Source organism: Triturus cristatus, chromosome 6 (assembly GCF_964204655.1).
Source record: "Triturus cristatus chromosome 6, aTriCri1.1, whole genome shotgun sequence".
NCBI classification, from domain to species: domain Eukaryota; kingdom Metazoa; phylum Chordata; class Amphibia; order Caudata; family Salamandridae; genus Triturus; species Triturus cristatus.
This window is the reverse complement of record NC_140589.1, coordinates 1948375129-1948391672: the sequence shown is the minus strand read 5'-3', so window position 1 is coordinate 1948391672 and position 16544 is coordinate 1948375129. Positions and strand designations below refer to the sequence as shown.

Below are 16544 nucleotides of genomic sequence, written 5' to 3'. Positions count from 1 at the left end.
TGTGCAGGTGTTTCTTCCCTATCCTGCCTGTAACAAAGACACCCTTGAGCCAGGTAAATGAACCTATCAGGTGCTACAACAGACCTCAGTGGAGCTCTACAATGACCCCTAAACCCCCCACACGAACTGTGATCAGTAAATGAACTGATCAGGTGCCACAACAGACCTCAGCGGAGCACTACAATGACCCCTAAACACCCCCACGAACTGTGATCAGTAAATGAACCTTTCAGGTGCTACAACAGACCTCAGTGGAGCTCTACAATGACCCCTAAACCCCCCACACGAACTGTGATCAGTAAATGAACCTATCAGGTGCTACAACAGACCTCAGTGGAGCTCTACAATGACCCCTAAACCCCCCACACGAACTGTGATCAGTAAATGAACCTATCAGGTGCTACAATAGACCTCAGCGGAGCTCTACAATTACCCCTAAACCCCCCACACGAACTGTGATCAGTAAATGAACCTATCAGGTGCTACAATAGACCTCAGTGGAGCTCTACAATGACCCCTAAACCCCCCACACGAACTGTGATCAGTAAATGAACCTATCAGGTGCTACAACAGACCTCAGTGGAGCTCTACAATGACCCCTAAACCCCCCACACGAACTGTGATCAGTAAATGAACCTATTAGGTGCCACAACAGACGTCAGCGGAGCTCTACAATGACCCCTAAACACCCCACACGAACTGTGATCAGTAAATGAACCTATCAGGTGCTACAACAGACCTCAGTGGAGCTCTACAATGACCCCTAAACCCCCCACACGAACTGTGATCAGTAAATGAACCTATCAGGTGCCACAACAGACCTCAGCGGAGCACTACAATGACCCCTAAACACCCCACACAAACTGTGATCAGTAAATGAACCTATCAGGTGCCACAACAGACGTCAGCGGAGCTCTACAATGACCCCTAAACCCCCCACACAAACTGTGATCAGTAAATGAACCTATCAGGTGCCACAACAGACGTCAGCGGAGCTCTACAATGACCCCTAAACCCCCCACACGAACTGTGATCAGTAAATGAACCTATCAGGTGCTACAATGGACCTCAGTGGAGCTCTGCAATGACCCCTAAACCCCCCACACGAACTGTGATCAGTAAATGAACCTATCAGGTGCCACAACAGACCTCAGCGGAGCTCTACAATTACCCCTAAACACCCCACACAAACTGTGATCAGTAAATGAACCGATCAGGTGCCACAACAGACCGCGCTCCTGCAGCAACGAAGTGCAATCAAGGACACTGTCCAAGGACAGCGCCACACGGAGCACCCAACATCAGTCTGGAGCACAACAGAGAATGGGTGATTTCAAAACTGTCTCTTTCCGAAGTTAGAAGTTGTCTTGGAAATACTCATTTATTTAGCATAAAAAGGTTATCGCAAGAGTATATAAATAGAAAGAAAGTATCAAATTGGTCATGCACATGCAATTATAACAATGTCCAATGCATTCTATATAAAGGACATACAGATGGGGCTTTAATGGTGCATACCATGAAGATTCTTTTAATATAATAGTTATATGTATGAAAGTATTATTTTATGGGATTATATTTTATAACAGTATTAGGAGTGGACTGGCGGCCGGCAACGTCTAAGTAAATTCTGCTATGCTACATAGGAGGCAGAGTTGTTTGCCGAACTCCACGCTTCAGGTGTAGCGTGGAGTAGGAAAAACTTTGCAAGCCCTGCCTGGGGAGCAGAGTACACTTCCCATCACTAGTTAATATTTGTGCAAAACGTTCTAAAGAGTAGTCAAAAACCTACATCTTAATGCGCATTTCTGTGGTGATGATCAAGTAGCAATGTAGACATTAATCTGTTAAAAATACTAGTGAAGAAACTAGTTTAATACCGGCACTCAATACTTGTATAATCTCATACCGAAAAAAGAGAAACGCAAACAATTTATGATATGCATTCTGCAGCAAATGGAAACAGGAAATTGCCTCTAAGGATTGTTTTTGTGCCGGAAGGTGTCCTACCTGTGATAAAGATACCCTTGCTCCATTGTGCAAAGGTGCCTACGTTGGCGCTAGACAACACGCAGTGCGTCAGTAGTAGGAGACAGCCCAAACGCACCCCATCTTGTTAGATATGGTGCATTTTTGCTGTTTCCCTTTCACACAGTGCAGCAACTTTGCTTGCTGCCCTGCATTGTGTGAAACGTTAATAAATCTGCCCCTAAAGATATTGCGTCTGTGGGTTGATTATTGAGTTCTCATCTCTTGGCCCAGTTTGCAGAACAATAGTAGGACAGTGCCCAGGACCCCAACGCCAAATAACCTCCACCACCATGGACAGGGCCGAGAACCCCTGTCTGCTCTGTGTGCCCGAGCAGCATCTGACAATCTCTTTTACTGCTGCCACCATCCTGGTCTGGATTTTTATTGCTAATGTAAATTTTGTCAGGGTATCTTGACCTTGATAAACTGGTAATTAACACAACAGAATTGGAAGAAACACTTGAAATATGATTTTTTATGGCTTAAATATTAAAAAGGTTTCTTGCTTTATCGTTTATTTAGGTTAATGTTAGTTGTCACTGTTAGGCACATGAGTGAGTTAGTCGATCAGTGAGTGAGTGGGCCATTGAGTAAGGGAGTCAGTCAGTGGAGTTCTAAGTTCGTATTTCTTGGGCCTTCTCAGACAACATGCGTCCATGGAACTGCAACTTCTTAAAGATGACCCCAAATCAGGAACTGAGTATCATTGAGTCCTTTGTCTTTAAAAGGTTCTCCTCGTGGCTCCATCTTGGGAATCCTCAACAGATGAGGGTTAAGAAAAGATTAATTTCATTTTCAATCACTGTTGGCGCTGGGTGCATCGTGTTCGATGCAAAGGCAGTGGTGATGTCCCATGCATCGACTACTCCAACGTTCAGACCACGGAATATGGAATTCACTATTGAGTATTGAACAAATCCATGAAAGTCACTAAGCTTTTCAAAACTTCTCTCCATGTCACTAGTGTTTTCTGTTTTGATGACTACACGGGTCTCTGGGCTCCTCAGGAAAAGTCGTTCGATGGCCCTGCGTATGTTGATGACCCTTCGGATGAAGAGATGTAAAGGAAAAGCCCGGAAGTGTGCACCAAGAGAGAGGACAATCACTGTATGTTTGTTTCCTCCAACTTGATCGATCTGCCGAGGGATTGTTTGCTCCTCCCTTACAGAGTAGAAGCCGGACTGAAATGGATTTCCGTGTTTCTTAAACTTGACTTGAATGTTTCTGTCAACGTCGACAGCCATCCGCATTCCTTGCCATCTTGCATCATACAGGTCCAACGTTTTCAGGGCTGTTGACGAATGAGGAGAAGTAAGAGTTAGATGACATGACAGACTCAACTGAACCATGTTCCCTTGCACACCCAACCCACTAGTTCAGATATCAGTGAGTGTAAAGTGTAAATCCTTGAGGCAGGGCAACGTGGTGACCAGCGGCGGCTTTCTGTAACGGGCGGGCGGGCGGCGCCCTCCCTTTCGTGATCGCCGCCCGCCCGTCGCCTCGCTCGGCAGCTGCGCTGCATTTAGATTTAAAATGATAAGTAACAGCAATGTTACTTATCATTTTAAATCAAAAGCGGAACGGTGCGCACGCGCCCAGCCTACCTGCCAGTACCAGCAGTCAGTGTTATTCAGCCGCGTTGAAGTCCTGCTGCTGCTGCCTGCCTGCGACGCTCGGAGTCAGACTCCAGCGTCAATGCATCACGCAGGCCAGGCAGCAGGGCAGGCACTGAATTCATGCAGTGTGTGGGGCAACTTTGTGACACATGCGCTCTGGCATGTTTCACAATAGGAAACTTTCGATCTACCGGGCGGACATAATGTCAGCCCGGTAGTTATGTTGACAGCCCAGTTAGGGCCAGCGGCCCCGCCCACTTATGACGCAAGTAAGGTGCCAATTCCAGAGCAGCCTCGGGCGGGTACTGTATAAGCCCGAGGCTGCATTAGTCACCACGTTGCCCTGCCTCAAGGATTTACACTTTACACTCACCCCTCCCTTTCACCAGTCGTCACTGGATGGGGTGGGGTCAAGCATAACTGATCCCACCCATCTCTATGACGAGTTGGGAAAGGTAGGGTTTTTTTTATTTTTCTCTATTACAATAATGATTTCCAGCATTATTGTAATAACTTTACATACAGTGATTAAAAAAATAATAAACTCACACACATTTCCTTGTGTCACAGAGTCATGAGACTTAACTCATGACCCTGTGAGGTGGAGTCACATGATACATGCTGCTTTCACTTTCAGTTCCTCTGAACCAGCAGCAGCTCTGATTTGAAGGTGGCAGGAGCAGGTCCAGAGATGCACAAAGCACACAGCAACCAGCATCGAGGCCATCAGCTAGATGACTAAGGCAGAAGCAGCTGCCTGATAAGGTAAGTGTGAAATAATAATTTGTACTTTTAATTTTTTGTGCAATGTTTGCATTGTTTAAATATGCTGCTTTATATAATTATTTTAGCATATTGCCCAGTTGGTTGACCAGGTCTAGTATAATGCCTCATGAGTGCTTTAAAAAAAAAAAATAGCAAGGGTTAAATTTGATATTAACCCTTGCAAGTTTTTTAAATGCACTCTATGGGGCAGATTTATGAGGGACTTGCGCCCCTTTTACGCCGCCGTTGTGTCACTTTTGTGACGCAGAGGCGGCGTAAACCCTGCGCCATGTTTCGCCCCATTTACATTGTGACGCATCTATGGAGATGCGTCACGGTGTAAAGCCCTGCGCCGCGTGAAACCTGCGTCAGGTTTCACGTGGGCGTTTCGACTCGGGGGGGGGGGGGTGAAGGACTGGGTTTTATTAAGGCCCAGCGGTGCCAGGGGACAACACCTGAAACCTTCGTGGGTTACCTGTTCTGGCGTACAAAACACAGAGACACGGGACACTTCCAGCGACGTCAGAGATCAGCGTTTATTTACTGCAGGGATACAGAGGTCACAAGAAGTACACAGCGTGTAGGTTCTCGGAGACTGCTTCAAATTCGTAGAAGTGGGTCGCTCCTTTTATACACATTTTTGCCATAGCACAGTATGGCAAACAAAGGTTCAACTCAGTTCCCACAGTAAACTTCAAAAGGGTCGCGTTCATGTTTCAGGAGGCCGGAACATAATTACAACAGTCCTTGCCGGTTCCCAACTGTAAAAACATATTCCCTCCGCAATAAACACATTTCCTCTCAACCATGAACACATTAAGGAAGGACGGAAAACAGAATGTAAGGAAAGGATGAGGATGCACAACAGGTTAGAAAAGAGTGTTAGGGCAATAAAGGAAACTCGATAGAGGGATCAAAGACCTCGTGTCTAATGTATGCGTGACTGAAACAATAGACCGGAGTGGCAAGATGAGCCTCGAGCGGGGCCATCTGCCTTACTCGTGTCATTCCCCTCGTCATAAAGTCACCTCAAAGAAACACGTGTCCTTCGTACTATCTTGGAAGTCCCAGGGTCACGAAGCGGACAAAAGCCCGTTCGCTGGCTACTTGAGGGCAAGAAACAAAATGGACGCTGTATCTAAAATGGAACCCGAGGGTTCGAATGAACAAACACGAAAATGAGACGAACCATACATGGCTGCATTGCGAAACTTCGCACACCCACTGTACTCGTCATTTGCGGTTCATAGATACCACACTCGTCCATATTCGTCACCACTCAAAAAGTGCCGTCCCGTCTCACACGGAACCTCAGACGCTCCTTTTGCCCTCATGTAGGCAAGCACTAATCTAGATCGGAATCTATATCGATATTCATCAGATCGTTCAGATGCTGCTGGAACATCATTCTATCCATCAGTGTCTCCTTGGTAACAGATGGCCGCCTTATACACGTTGCAGCACATAGGCCACATAAGGCAGGACCACACTGCACACAAAGACAACACGTGAACAGAAACGCTACAACAGCCCCTACAATCATCAGAATACTCCAACCCCAAGTTGACATCAGGCCCCAAAACCATCCTAGGAGCGTCCAATTACCTTCGTCCACGTGTATGGACTCGGAAATCTTATGCAACTTCGAGATGGCTTGATATACAGTTGGAGCATTATCAGGGATGAAAATGCAACAACTAGAATGGATAATTTTACACACACCCCCTCGATCTGCAAGGACCACGTCTAGAACCATACGGTTCTGCAACGTCATGAGTCTATCCGCCTGTAGTTCCGCTGTTAGATTACCAAGGGCAGTTGCAGTAATATTAGCAGTCGACTCTACCACGCGGGTCAACTGTCTTAGGTTCCTACTATTAACCATAGGTCCCCAAAACGGCAGGAAACCCTTAAAGAAGTCTCCTGCTTCTTGACCAGCAGTATCCTCTTTGCTAATTACACCTCTCACAACTCTAGTTTTGTGGTAATCCGAAGCAACTGTGAAAGTCGGAGGTAAGAGATTCGCAATATAACAGGTACCCGAGAAATCGCGGGGTAACCATGTATATGCGCGCTCATAACACACAAAATAGGTGCCCTTGGCAGTTAGGAAAACAGGGGAGGAGAGCATTGGTAGGACGTACGTTTCAGTGCAAGCACTGTTCCCAAGTTGTGCTCTCGGATTTCGACCCAAACCTTGCAAGCAGAAATTACCAAGGTGCGGTACTATCCATATCGGGGACGAGCTCTTCAACTGTCTGTCTCCCACTGACGTACCATACTCAGCCTCACTCAGATCCTTATAAGCCTGCACTTCTTCGTCTGGAATGAGTGATGCATCGAAAACATCTCTGTCCAGATCTGCTATGGCTATCGCCAGAGGCTTATGGTACGGACCAGGACCGGATTTAACAGATCTGGGCTCTCGACTGGGGTAGGAGTCTAGTGCACTGCGAAACATTGTTTGAAATGCTCGAGCAGAACCCTGGGAGCTGTACGGAAGGACCAAGTACAGAATACCCCTATCCATGGTGTGTGGCATTAACCCACATACCCAACAATTTGTAGTATTCACCACTAACTGATGCTGATGTAGGAGTTGAACAAAGGAATTATTCCTGAATTCCGCACGTCTAACCTGCTCGTGTTGAGGCAAAGGGTGAAAAGAATGTGGGGAAACAGTGGTGGGGGAACTTAGATTAGGAGAAAAGGTAGGTGAAACAGAAGGCATGAATTGCGATACCCCAAAATACACTCCACCCACCAATAACATCGATACAGTTAGGAATAACAAAAACACCTGAAACAGAAAACATTTTGTTCGCACGACCCTTCATAACTCTGATCTCTGTGCCAATACCCTTTCTTCTTCCACCAGCTTAGAGAAAGCCATCCTCTACAAACCGTCCGTGACGTACTTGACGCACTTCGTTCCGAGTAGCGATTATCAATCCCCAGGAGTTCCCAGGAATCGACAAAAGTAACCAACCTAGCGTCAGAAACCTGCTAAACAGAAAGAAGTACCCGCACGGCCCTACGGTAACCCGGATGGAGAGGTTCAAGTTCGTTACAAGTCTCTTAGCAGTGGAAAGCACAAAAACTCAAACAGAAAGGATGTAATTGTTCATAACATTCATAACGTCGAAACCATTATACTATCAATTTTTATTAGTCCTTGAATTCCTTGGACGAAGAAAGTATCGACTTCTTCCAGGTTGAGTTTGCTCTACGAACAATTGTTCAGGTGGCGCAGCAGTGTTCAATGAAGCAGATGACGAGTCGGACCTTGGGTTCTCTGCTACTGATGACTCCACTTGTGGATCTGGCAACAACGAATCCTCCACAAGTTGAGCGTCGCTGAATGGCACGAAACGCAAAGGAGTCTCAGTCTCTTCTGCCGGAATCCCAGTTCTCACCCAACCGTCGGTTGGTAAGGGGATCGGTACCTTCTTTGTGTGACTGGCGTGGACCCAATGCTTCCGGCCCTCCAGTCGAACCGCTGTCCTTGTCGTCAATAAGACTAGATGGGGTCCAACAAATCTTGGCTCCAGATTACGCTTCCGACCGAAATTGCGGGTGACCACCCAGTCACCTGGCCGGAGCTGATGTCCAGGACCCTCTGTCTGCGCCGGTAGAGCTTCAAAGACCTGTTGATGAATTAATCGTAGTTTAGTGGTCAAATCATACAAATAATCGATCAACATTGGATATTCAAGACTATCAAAAGCCCTAGGTCTCGGGACTCCCCAAATATTCGCAGGGCGACCGAACACAATCTCATATGGGCTGAGCCCCACTCGAGAGTGTACCGTCGCTCTGGTCGATAGGAGAGCCAGAGGCAAGGCATCCGGCCATGACAGACCAGTCGAAGCCTGAATCTTAGCGAGTTTCAGCTTCAGGGTACCATTGTACCCTTCAACCAAACCCGCTGCCTGAGGATGGTTGGCGCTGTGGAATTTCTGCTTTATTCCAAGGCCCTTACACACACTCTGCATTACACTTCCCACAAACTCACTTCCATTATCCGACCACACAATCCGCGGCATTCCATACCTAGGGAAGTATTCCTTCAGTAAGATTTTCGCTGTGGACAGGGCAGTGTTATCTTTAAGAGGATAGGCCTCGATCCATCTGGAGAACGCGCAAACCACAACCAAAACATACTTCAGGTTATTGCATCTCTCCATATGGATGAAGTCTAGCTGAATCACCTCAAAGGGACAGGTAGGGGGAGCGAAATGACCAGGTGGAGTGGGGGTGCCTTTTCCAGGATTGTGCATCAAACACACCATACAATTCTTAACCACTCTTTCAGCACACTTAGCAATACCATCATTCCTCCACACAGGAGACAAGAACTTGCATATTCCTTTCGCACTGATATGTGACAAACCATGAGCCATCGTCACAACAGCTAACACATATGCATCTGGAAGCATCCATCTCTGACATTCCGTCAGATCAACCCAACATCCATGCATATCCAATTTCCCTGTACTTTCTTTCCACTTGGTCTTTTCAGCTTCAGTAGCTCCATTCTGAATTTCTTTCACACCCTCGACAGTGTTTTCACACATCCCAGTCTCTTCCGGCCATCTCACTGAACTCGTAACATACATGCGAGTCGCAAGATTCTTAGCCGTTTCTTTAGCAATCTCATCCGCAAATGCATTACCACGGCCAACATCATCCGTCACTTTCCGGTGCGCACTACATTTCACAATCGCCACTTGTTTAGGCAATGTAAGTGCATCCAAAAGATCATTCACTAGTTGCCCATGTTGGATCTTCGTACCATGCGATGTCATAAATCCTCTTTCTCTCCACAATCTTCCGAAGTTGTGCGCAACACCAAATGCATACTGACTATCGGTAAACACATTCACACGCTTTCCTTTCGACAGAACACACGCTCTCGTTAATGCAATTAATTCTGCCGCTTGTGCTGAATTCTGGTTCAATCTCGCAGTTTCCACAACCGTGCTCAATGTCACCACAGCATACGCAGTCGTCACATCGCCATTCGGCAATTTGAAACACGAGCCATCCACATACAAGGTACCATCGGGATCTGACAAGGGAGTGTTTTTCAGGTCCACTCGACCTTTTGTTTCTTCCTCAGTTCGTAAATAACAATCATGGGGCAGTACATTATCTGATTCCATATTAATCGGCAACAATGTCGCCGGATTCAGTACATTACAGCGCTTAATCTGTATATGACTCGCCAAAAGGGTAAGCTCATACCCAGACAACCGTGCACTCGTTAGATGTTGAGTCTTTGTCCGATTCAAGAGTGTATCAACTGCATGCGGAACCATTACTATGAGCATATTGTCCATGACCAAACCTGCGGACTGCCTAATAGACGCCGCAGCTGCCGCCGTCGCCCTCAAGCAACTTGGCAATGCTCTAGCTACCGGGTCTAAGGTCGAGGAAAAATATGCACACGGACGCTGCTTATCACCAAATTGTTGCGTTAGAACACTCAACGCACAACCGTCCCTCTCATGGACGTATAATGTGAAAGGCTTACTGTAATCAGGAGTGCCTAACACAGGAGCCGAACACAGAGCGTCACGTAGTTCAGAAAAACTTTTCTGACATTCCTCCGTCCAAGGCAAAGGAGTCGAAACATCCTTGCACGTGAGAGCTACCAATGGTTTCGCTAACAGTGAAAAGTTCGGGATCCACTGTCTGCAGTACGATGTGATACCTAAAAAGGCACGCACATCTCTCTGAGTTGTCGGCACAGTCATTCGAGCAATTGCTGCAATTCTTTCAGGGGTCAACCTTCTTCCCGCCTTTGACAATAAGTGACCGAGGTAGGTCACTTCTTGACAACAATATTGTAGTTTGGAAGGTGACACTTTATGATGTAAGTCGCAAAGGTGCTGTAACAAAGACACTGTAGCAGTTTGACAAAGCTGTTCAGTATCAGCAGCAATTAACAGATCATCAACGTACTGAATCAAGGCTGCACCAGCCGGTAACACGAATGCATCAAGCTGACTTTTAAGAGCTTGGCTATAGATTGATGGACTCTCACAGTAGCCCTGTGGAGCGCGTTTGAATCTGAAACTACGACCACCTAATGAGAAACCGAACAAGTCTCTGCTTTCCACAGCGATCGGAATACTGAAGAACGCATTCTTCAGATCGATGACCGAGAACCATGATGCAGTAGCTGGAATCAGAGTCAGTAAAGCCGTAATGTCTGGCACCACAGGAAACTGTGGAACAACAACTTTATTTACCTCTCGCAAATCGATAACTAAACGATACACGGGAGGCTTGGAGGGATCCGTTCGTTTCAGAATAGGCAACACGGGACTATTGCACACATTGCCTCGTGTCTCCTCAATAACACCTTTGCCGATCAAGTCGTAAATGATCGCTAACAGTGCCCTTTCACCATCAAGGGAGATACGGTACTGAGGTATACGTGGCAAACGCGCACCCACTTTTAGTTGGACAACATAAGGTGGTATATCCAACAGGCCCACATCGTTGGGGCCTGTTGCCCACAAGGAATCTGGAAGAGATCTCAATTCCGGGGGAAGTTTGTCGAGCGATAAATACATAGGGGAAATCACGCTCTTACCCAACGTGAGCTCCACACCCATAGGGGAACAGTACAAAGTCGCATGTAACCTTTTCAACAGATCTAAGCCCAAAAGATTCTCACCACAACCAGTAGTCAAAATCAAAGGAGCTTCCAGCTCATGAGACCCAATTGTAAGGGGCAATGGGCTAGAGACCGGATTGCTAACGGGGGCGCCAGAAAATCCAACGGAAACATTCGTTAAGCCAGACAAAGGCGCGCCAGGGAGTTTCGAATGCATGATGGAACTTTTCGCTGCACCAGTGTCCAACAGAAAAGGCTCAACAACGCCCAAAGTGGCTACTGCAACATAAGGCCCTCTCTGATCAACCGGAACTGATACTTCTCCCTTCCTTTGTCTACGGCTGTCCTAGTAGACACCATCCGTGTCAACATCACATTCAACATAATGATCATCCACATGATACTGTGCAGACCGACCAGACGATGGTTCGCGTCGATCGAAACAATTTTGCGAATCCGAAGACGTCGCAAAGCGTTCGGTCTGATTCTGGGTAACTCCGCGACCTCTACCACGAGAAGTCTGTTGAGGACCACCACGTCCTCCCCGAGCCGACACACCATTAGCCCTATCACGGAGAACCGGACAATCGAACTTCAAATGGCCTTCCCCACGACAATATGCGCACTGATTATATCCCAGCACAAAGCGAGGCGCAGGCGAAGCATTGCGCGACTGTGGTCTAGAAAATTGTGGTTGCGATCTATTTGGCTGCTGCGTATCACTAAAATTCGAACGCGGAGGATAAGCTTGCTGCAACAAGACCTTAGTTTTGAGATCCTTCGTTTTCTTTTCTGCACGCTCACTTTCCTCTTTTTCTCTATTCTCATAATATTGGGCCGTAGCCAATATTTGGGCAGTGGTAGAAACAGCCCACGCACTCTCAGAATTTTTCAGTTTGTTGCTCAAGTCGGGCAACAAATTCGATACAAATTTGTCAACGAACAACCGCTGACCACGCTCAGAACCCATGTCCTGACCACTATGATCAAGGAATGCTTCTTCAAACCTAGTAAAGAAGTCAGACACACTTTCATCCTTCTTTTGCCTACATGCTGATAATTTGTCCCAATTGACGCGCATCGCTGGCATAAGCGTTTTCATGAGGGTAATTATCCTCTGGGGCAAAGCCGCAATGATCTGTTCGGGCTTAGCCCCACCGACCTGCCGGGCATCTGCCGCTGTAAGGGCAGCCCAGTCGCCGCCTAACTCGGCTGCATGATTCTCATGACGGATTTTCGTCCAAACCGGCTGAGGCACCACATTACCGAACAGCATGTCAATATCGGCTAGGTTCATAACTGTAGCATCCACCAATTGGGACAGCTCCTTATAATAACCTGCAGGGTTCTTACGAGGATCGGGTAAAGATTGCTTCACTTGCAAAACTTCCGATCGCTTCCAAGGGAGGTGTATCCACACTCTCTGGAAATGCGGTGGGACAGGAGGGTTAGCACCAGCATTACCTGGCATCCACACTGGGGGAACTTCTCGCATTGGATATTGACCAGGTTGTGCCATCCATTCCGTGGTTGCGTCCTTAAACAGTGCACGCGGTTGCACTGTACATCGAAAGGATAGCAAGCGCTCCAGAGCCTCTCGAACTTTATCACCTACAATGACACCCGCGGAAAACCGAAGCTGTAGCTCGGAAACCTCAGGTGGTAGATCGTCAGTCATATCATCGTCCCACTCCTCTTTTAATGACTTACACAATTCTTCGAACACAAATCGTTGCGTGGGCGCATTGAACTGAGAAAATGTTTCGAACACTACACGTGGGGTGTATCTAACAGGGTTGCGAATCCATCTACGCGCCGTCTTTACCAACGTCTCACGTTCCCTATCGTCAGGAAGCTGACTGCGTCTTTGAGCAACATCCGAAAGAGTCGAGCCAAGTATCGGCCCAAAGAACGGAGAATAAAGAGAAGCAACAGCAGTCAGGAGACGACTACGAACAGAAGGAGAAGAGGAAGAAGACGAAGGTGTAGCAGCCATAGGGGCAGAAACGGTAGAGGTAGATGCAGCAGCAGGAGTAGCGGGAACAACAGACTGAGGAGGGACTGGGAAAGGCGCAACAGGGAGAGAAGCCGGAACAAGGGGATGTACGATCTGTGGCCCAAGGGGATTCGGGAGTACAGGAGGAACGGCGGGCTGACCAGCAGCCACCAAAACAGCAGGTTGAGGAAGAGGGGGATTAACGGGACCCATAGCATCAGGAGCATAAGGAGGTGGCGATTTCATTAGATAAGACAAAAGCGAATCTTCCACCGATTCTTCTCCTGTCTTATCGATCGCAGAAGGTAGCGTCGGGTAACATTTGTCCACCGACATATGGTGAAGCCGAGCACTAACTTCTTGCTCCTTCTCGTTCTTATCTAACTGATATTGTTCTGCATTACGCATCACCGTAATGACACCTTCTCGTTTATTTTTCTTATTCTGTTTGATTTCTTTCTGCTTGGCCTCTTTCCGCCATAACCGGAAGGAATCAAACATGGCCGGCCTAGCTTTCTTCTTAAATAATTTCGCTTCCAAGTTATCTAAAATGGCAGTCTCAAAACTACCATGAGGTGGCCAACTAAGGACACCATCCTTTTTAGTGTAACGGACCCAATATTCATTATATACGATAGGACCCACGCCATGGCGACTATAGAGCTCATAAAGCGGAGTTCCAACCGGAGGTATCGGGCAGGAATCCTCCAGCCGGGAATCCATGCTGCAACATTTGAGAAACCCAAACAAAGTACTACGGCCAGGCATCGTGCACACTAGCCAAGTATACAAACTTCAAGGGCTATCGAATTACGATGTCCTCGCAAAAATGCAAGACCCTCGGTTTTGGCAATTGCAATCGTCAAATAAAACCCAACAACTAAGAACCAACAACTAAGAACCACAAATGCAATGGAACCATGCAAACAACAAAGCAACACTGGGAGCGACCCACAAATACTTAACTGAGAGAACAATGGCGTCACCAGGAAGGCCCGTCAATCGTCTCGCCGTACAAAGGACTACGCCAGGCGCCGAACAGGTCGACAGTCAGGGCATCGGTCCGTCGCAGCCGTCAGGAGGCGGGGATCTTCGCGGAAAGGACGTCGGGCCACTTATTTCGACAACTGGATCGATGAAGCGGGGTGCACCTTCCCTCGGAGATTTCACACGAAGTTCCTCACGATCGTCGGGCTTTGGACCGGTACCGTTGATGTCGCCCCGCGTTGGGCGCCAACTGAAGGACTGGGTTTTATTAAGGCCCAGCGGTGCCAGGGGACAACACCTGAAACCTTCGTGGGTTACCTGTTCTGGCGTACAAAACACAGAGACACGGGACACTTCCAGCGACGTCAGAGATCAGCGTTTATTTACTGCAGGGATACAGAGGTCACAAGAAGTACACAGCGTGTAGGTTCTCGGAGACTGCTTCAAATTCGTAGAAGTGGGTCGCTCCTTTTATACACATTTTTGCCATAGCACAGTATGGCAAACAAAGGTTCAACTCAGTTCCCACAGTAAACTTCAAAAGGGTCGCGTTCATGTTTCAGGAGGCCGGAACATAATTACAACAGTCCTTGCCGGTTCCCAACTGTAAAAACATATTCCCTCCGCAATAAACACATTTCCTCTCAACCATAAACACATTAAGGAAGGACGGAAAACAGAATGTAAGGAAAGGATGAGGATGCACAACAGGTTAGAAAAGAGTGTTAGGGCAATAAAGGAAACTCGATAGAGGGATCAAAGACCTCGTGTCTAATGTATGCGTGACTGAAACAATAGACCGGAGTGGCAAGATGAGCCTCGAGCGGGGCCATCTGCCTTACTCGTGTCATTCCCCTCGTCATAAAGTCACCTCAAAGAAACACGTGTCCTTCGTACTATCTTGGAAGTCCCAGGGTCACGAAGCGGACAAAAGCCCGTTTGCTGGCTACTTGAGGGCAAGAAACAAAATGGACGCTGTATCTAAAATGGAACCCGAGGGTTCGAATGAACAAACACGAAAATGAGACGAACCATACATGGCTGCATTGCGAAACTTCGCACACCCACTGTACTCGTCATTTGCGGTTCATAGATACCACACTCGTCCATATTCGTCACCACTCAAAAAGTGCCGTCCCGTCTCACACGGAACCTCAGGGGGAGAGTTCCATCGCAGGAACGCCCCTGAAAAGTGACTCAGTGAAATCTATAAGATTTCACTGAGTCACTTTCCCAACGCTGATGCGTCAAAACCCTGCGCCTGCTTGAAGCAGGCGTATGGCTTGACGCACCATGTTAGGGATAGAGTAGGTTGGAACAGTGCTGGAGTTGCGTCGCGCTTACGACGCAACTTCAGCACTGCGCCAACCTTACGCCGGCAGATGCGTCACGTATCTGCTTGCCCTTGCGCCACGATGCACCGCATTGTAAATGCGGCGCATCTGCGGTGGCGCAAGGGCAAACTTGCGTGACGCATCTTCCCTGGCGCATCCATGCTGATTTGCAGGGATGCGCCAGGGAACAGAAATCTGCCCCTATGTCTGATGCAAAGCGGATCATGTAATATGCAGGTGACAATATTTTTACTTCATGTTGCCAGATAAGTGGGTCACTGCTTTTAACACAGAGATAGTTGTTATAGACAGTTCATAAATTGTAATCCTTCTAATATAGCACAGTGAGCTATAAACAACATGCAACTCTTACACCTTGTGTCCCTCACTCACTTATGTAACACAACCTGTACATTCATTTACACACTCATTTTCATAAAGCGCCACTCCTTACCCATAAGTGTTTCAAGCAGTTTGGGGGTGAGGGGAGCGGGTGAGGGGATCTGCGCTTCAGTCGAAGAGCCAGGTCTTGAGGTCCTTCCTGAATTGGTCCTTCCTGAATTGCGGACGTAATGGTGATTGCCGGAGGTGGACAGGCAGGGAGTTCCAGGAGTTAGGAGAAGGATCTTTCTCCAGCAGTGGTCTTGCTGATACGTGGTATGGCGGCCTGGGCCAGTTGGATGGAGTGGAGATGTCTGGTGTATGTGTAGAAGGAGAAGTGGTGGTTGAGGTATCAATCCATCATGTGTTTGTTAAACGCGACTACTCACCAGTAAGGGTCTCAAGGAGGAGGGGATGTGCAGGTTCCAGTCCATCAAGGAGGGGGTCTGTCGAAAAACCAAGATTTTTAGGTTTCGCGTGAAGATGGGAGTGATGGTGTCTAAGGTGGAGCGGTAAGGTATTCCAGGCTCTGGCCACGAGGAAGGAGAAGGAGCGGCTTCCCGATCTGGTTTTTCTGGCACGGGGGACAATGGCGTAGGAGAGCTGGGCTGATCGTAGGGCACTTTTAGGTGAGTGGAATTTGAGTCGGCTGTTCAGGTATGCTGGTCCGGTGTTGTGGCGGGCTTTATGTGCGTAGGTGAGAATCTTGAAGGTGATTCTAGCCTCGATGGGGAGACAGTGGAGTGTCAGCAGGTGCTGGGAGATATGGCAGTGTCTTGGCAGGTTGAGGACCAATCTTGCGGTGG

At 47.7% G+C, this 16544-nt stretch overlaps 1 protein-coding gene across 2 annotated transcripts in view; it reads right to left on the bottom strand.

Annotated features, from left to right (window-relative positions):
- Window positions 1–2480: 2480 nt before the first annotated feature.
- Window positions 2481–16544, bottom strand: part of LOC146822570 (NXPE family member 2-like) — a 587680-nt gene continuing 573616 nt past the window's right edge. The window contains exon 6 of one of the 2 annotated variants that reach the window (XM_085613679.1): window positions 2481–3322. In XM_085613679.1, coding sequence (XP_085469805.1) covers window positions 2790–3322 — 533 coding nt within the window. In that variant the 3' untranslated portion in view covers window positions 2481–2789. The remainder of the gene's footprint in view (window positions 3323–16544) is intronic. The other variant, XM_085613678.1, reaches the window with a different exon arrangement.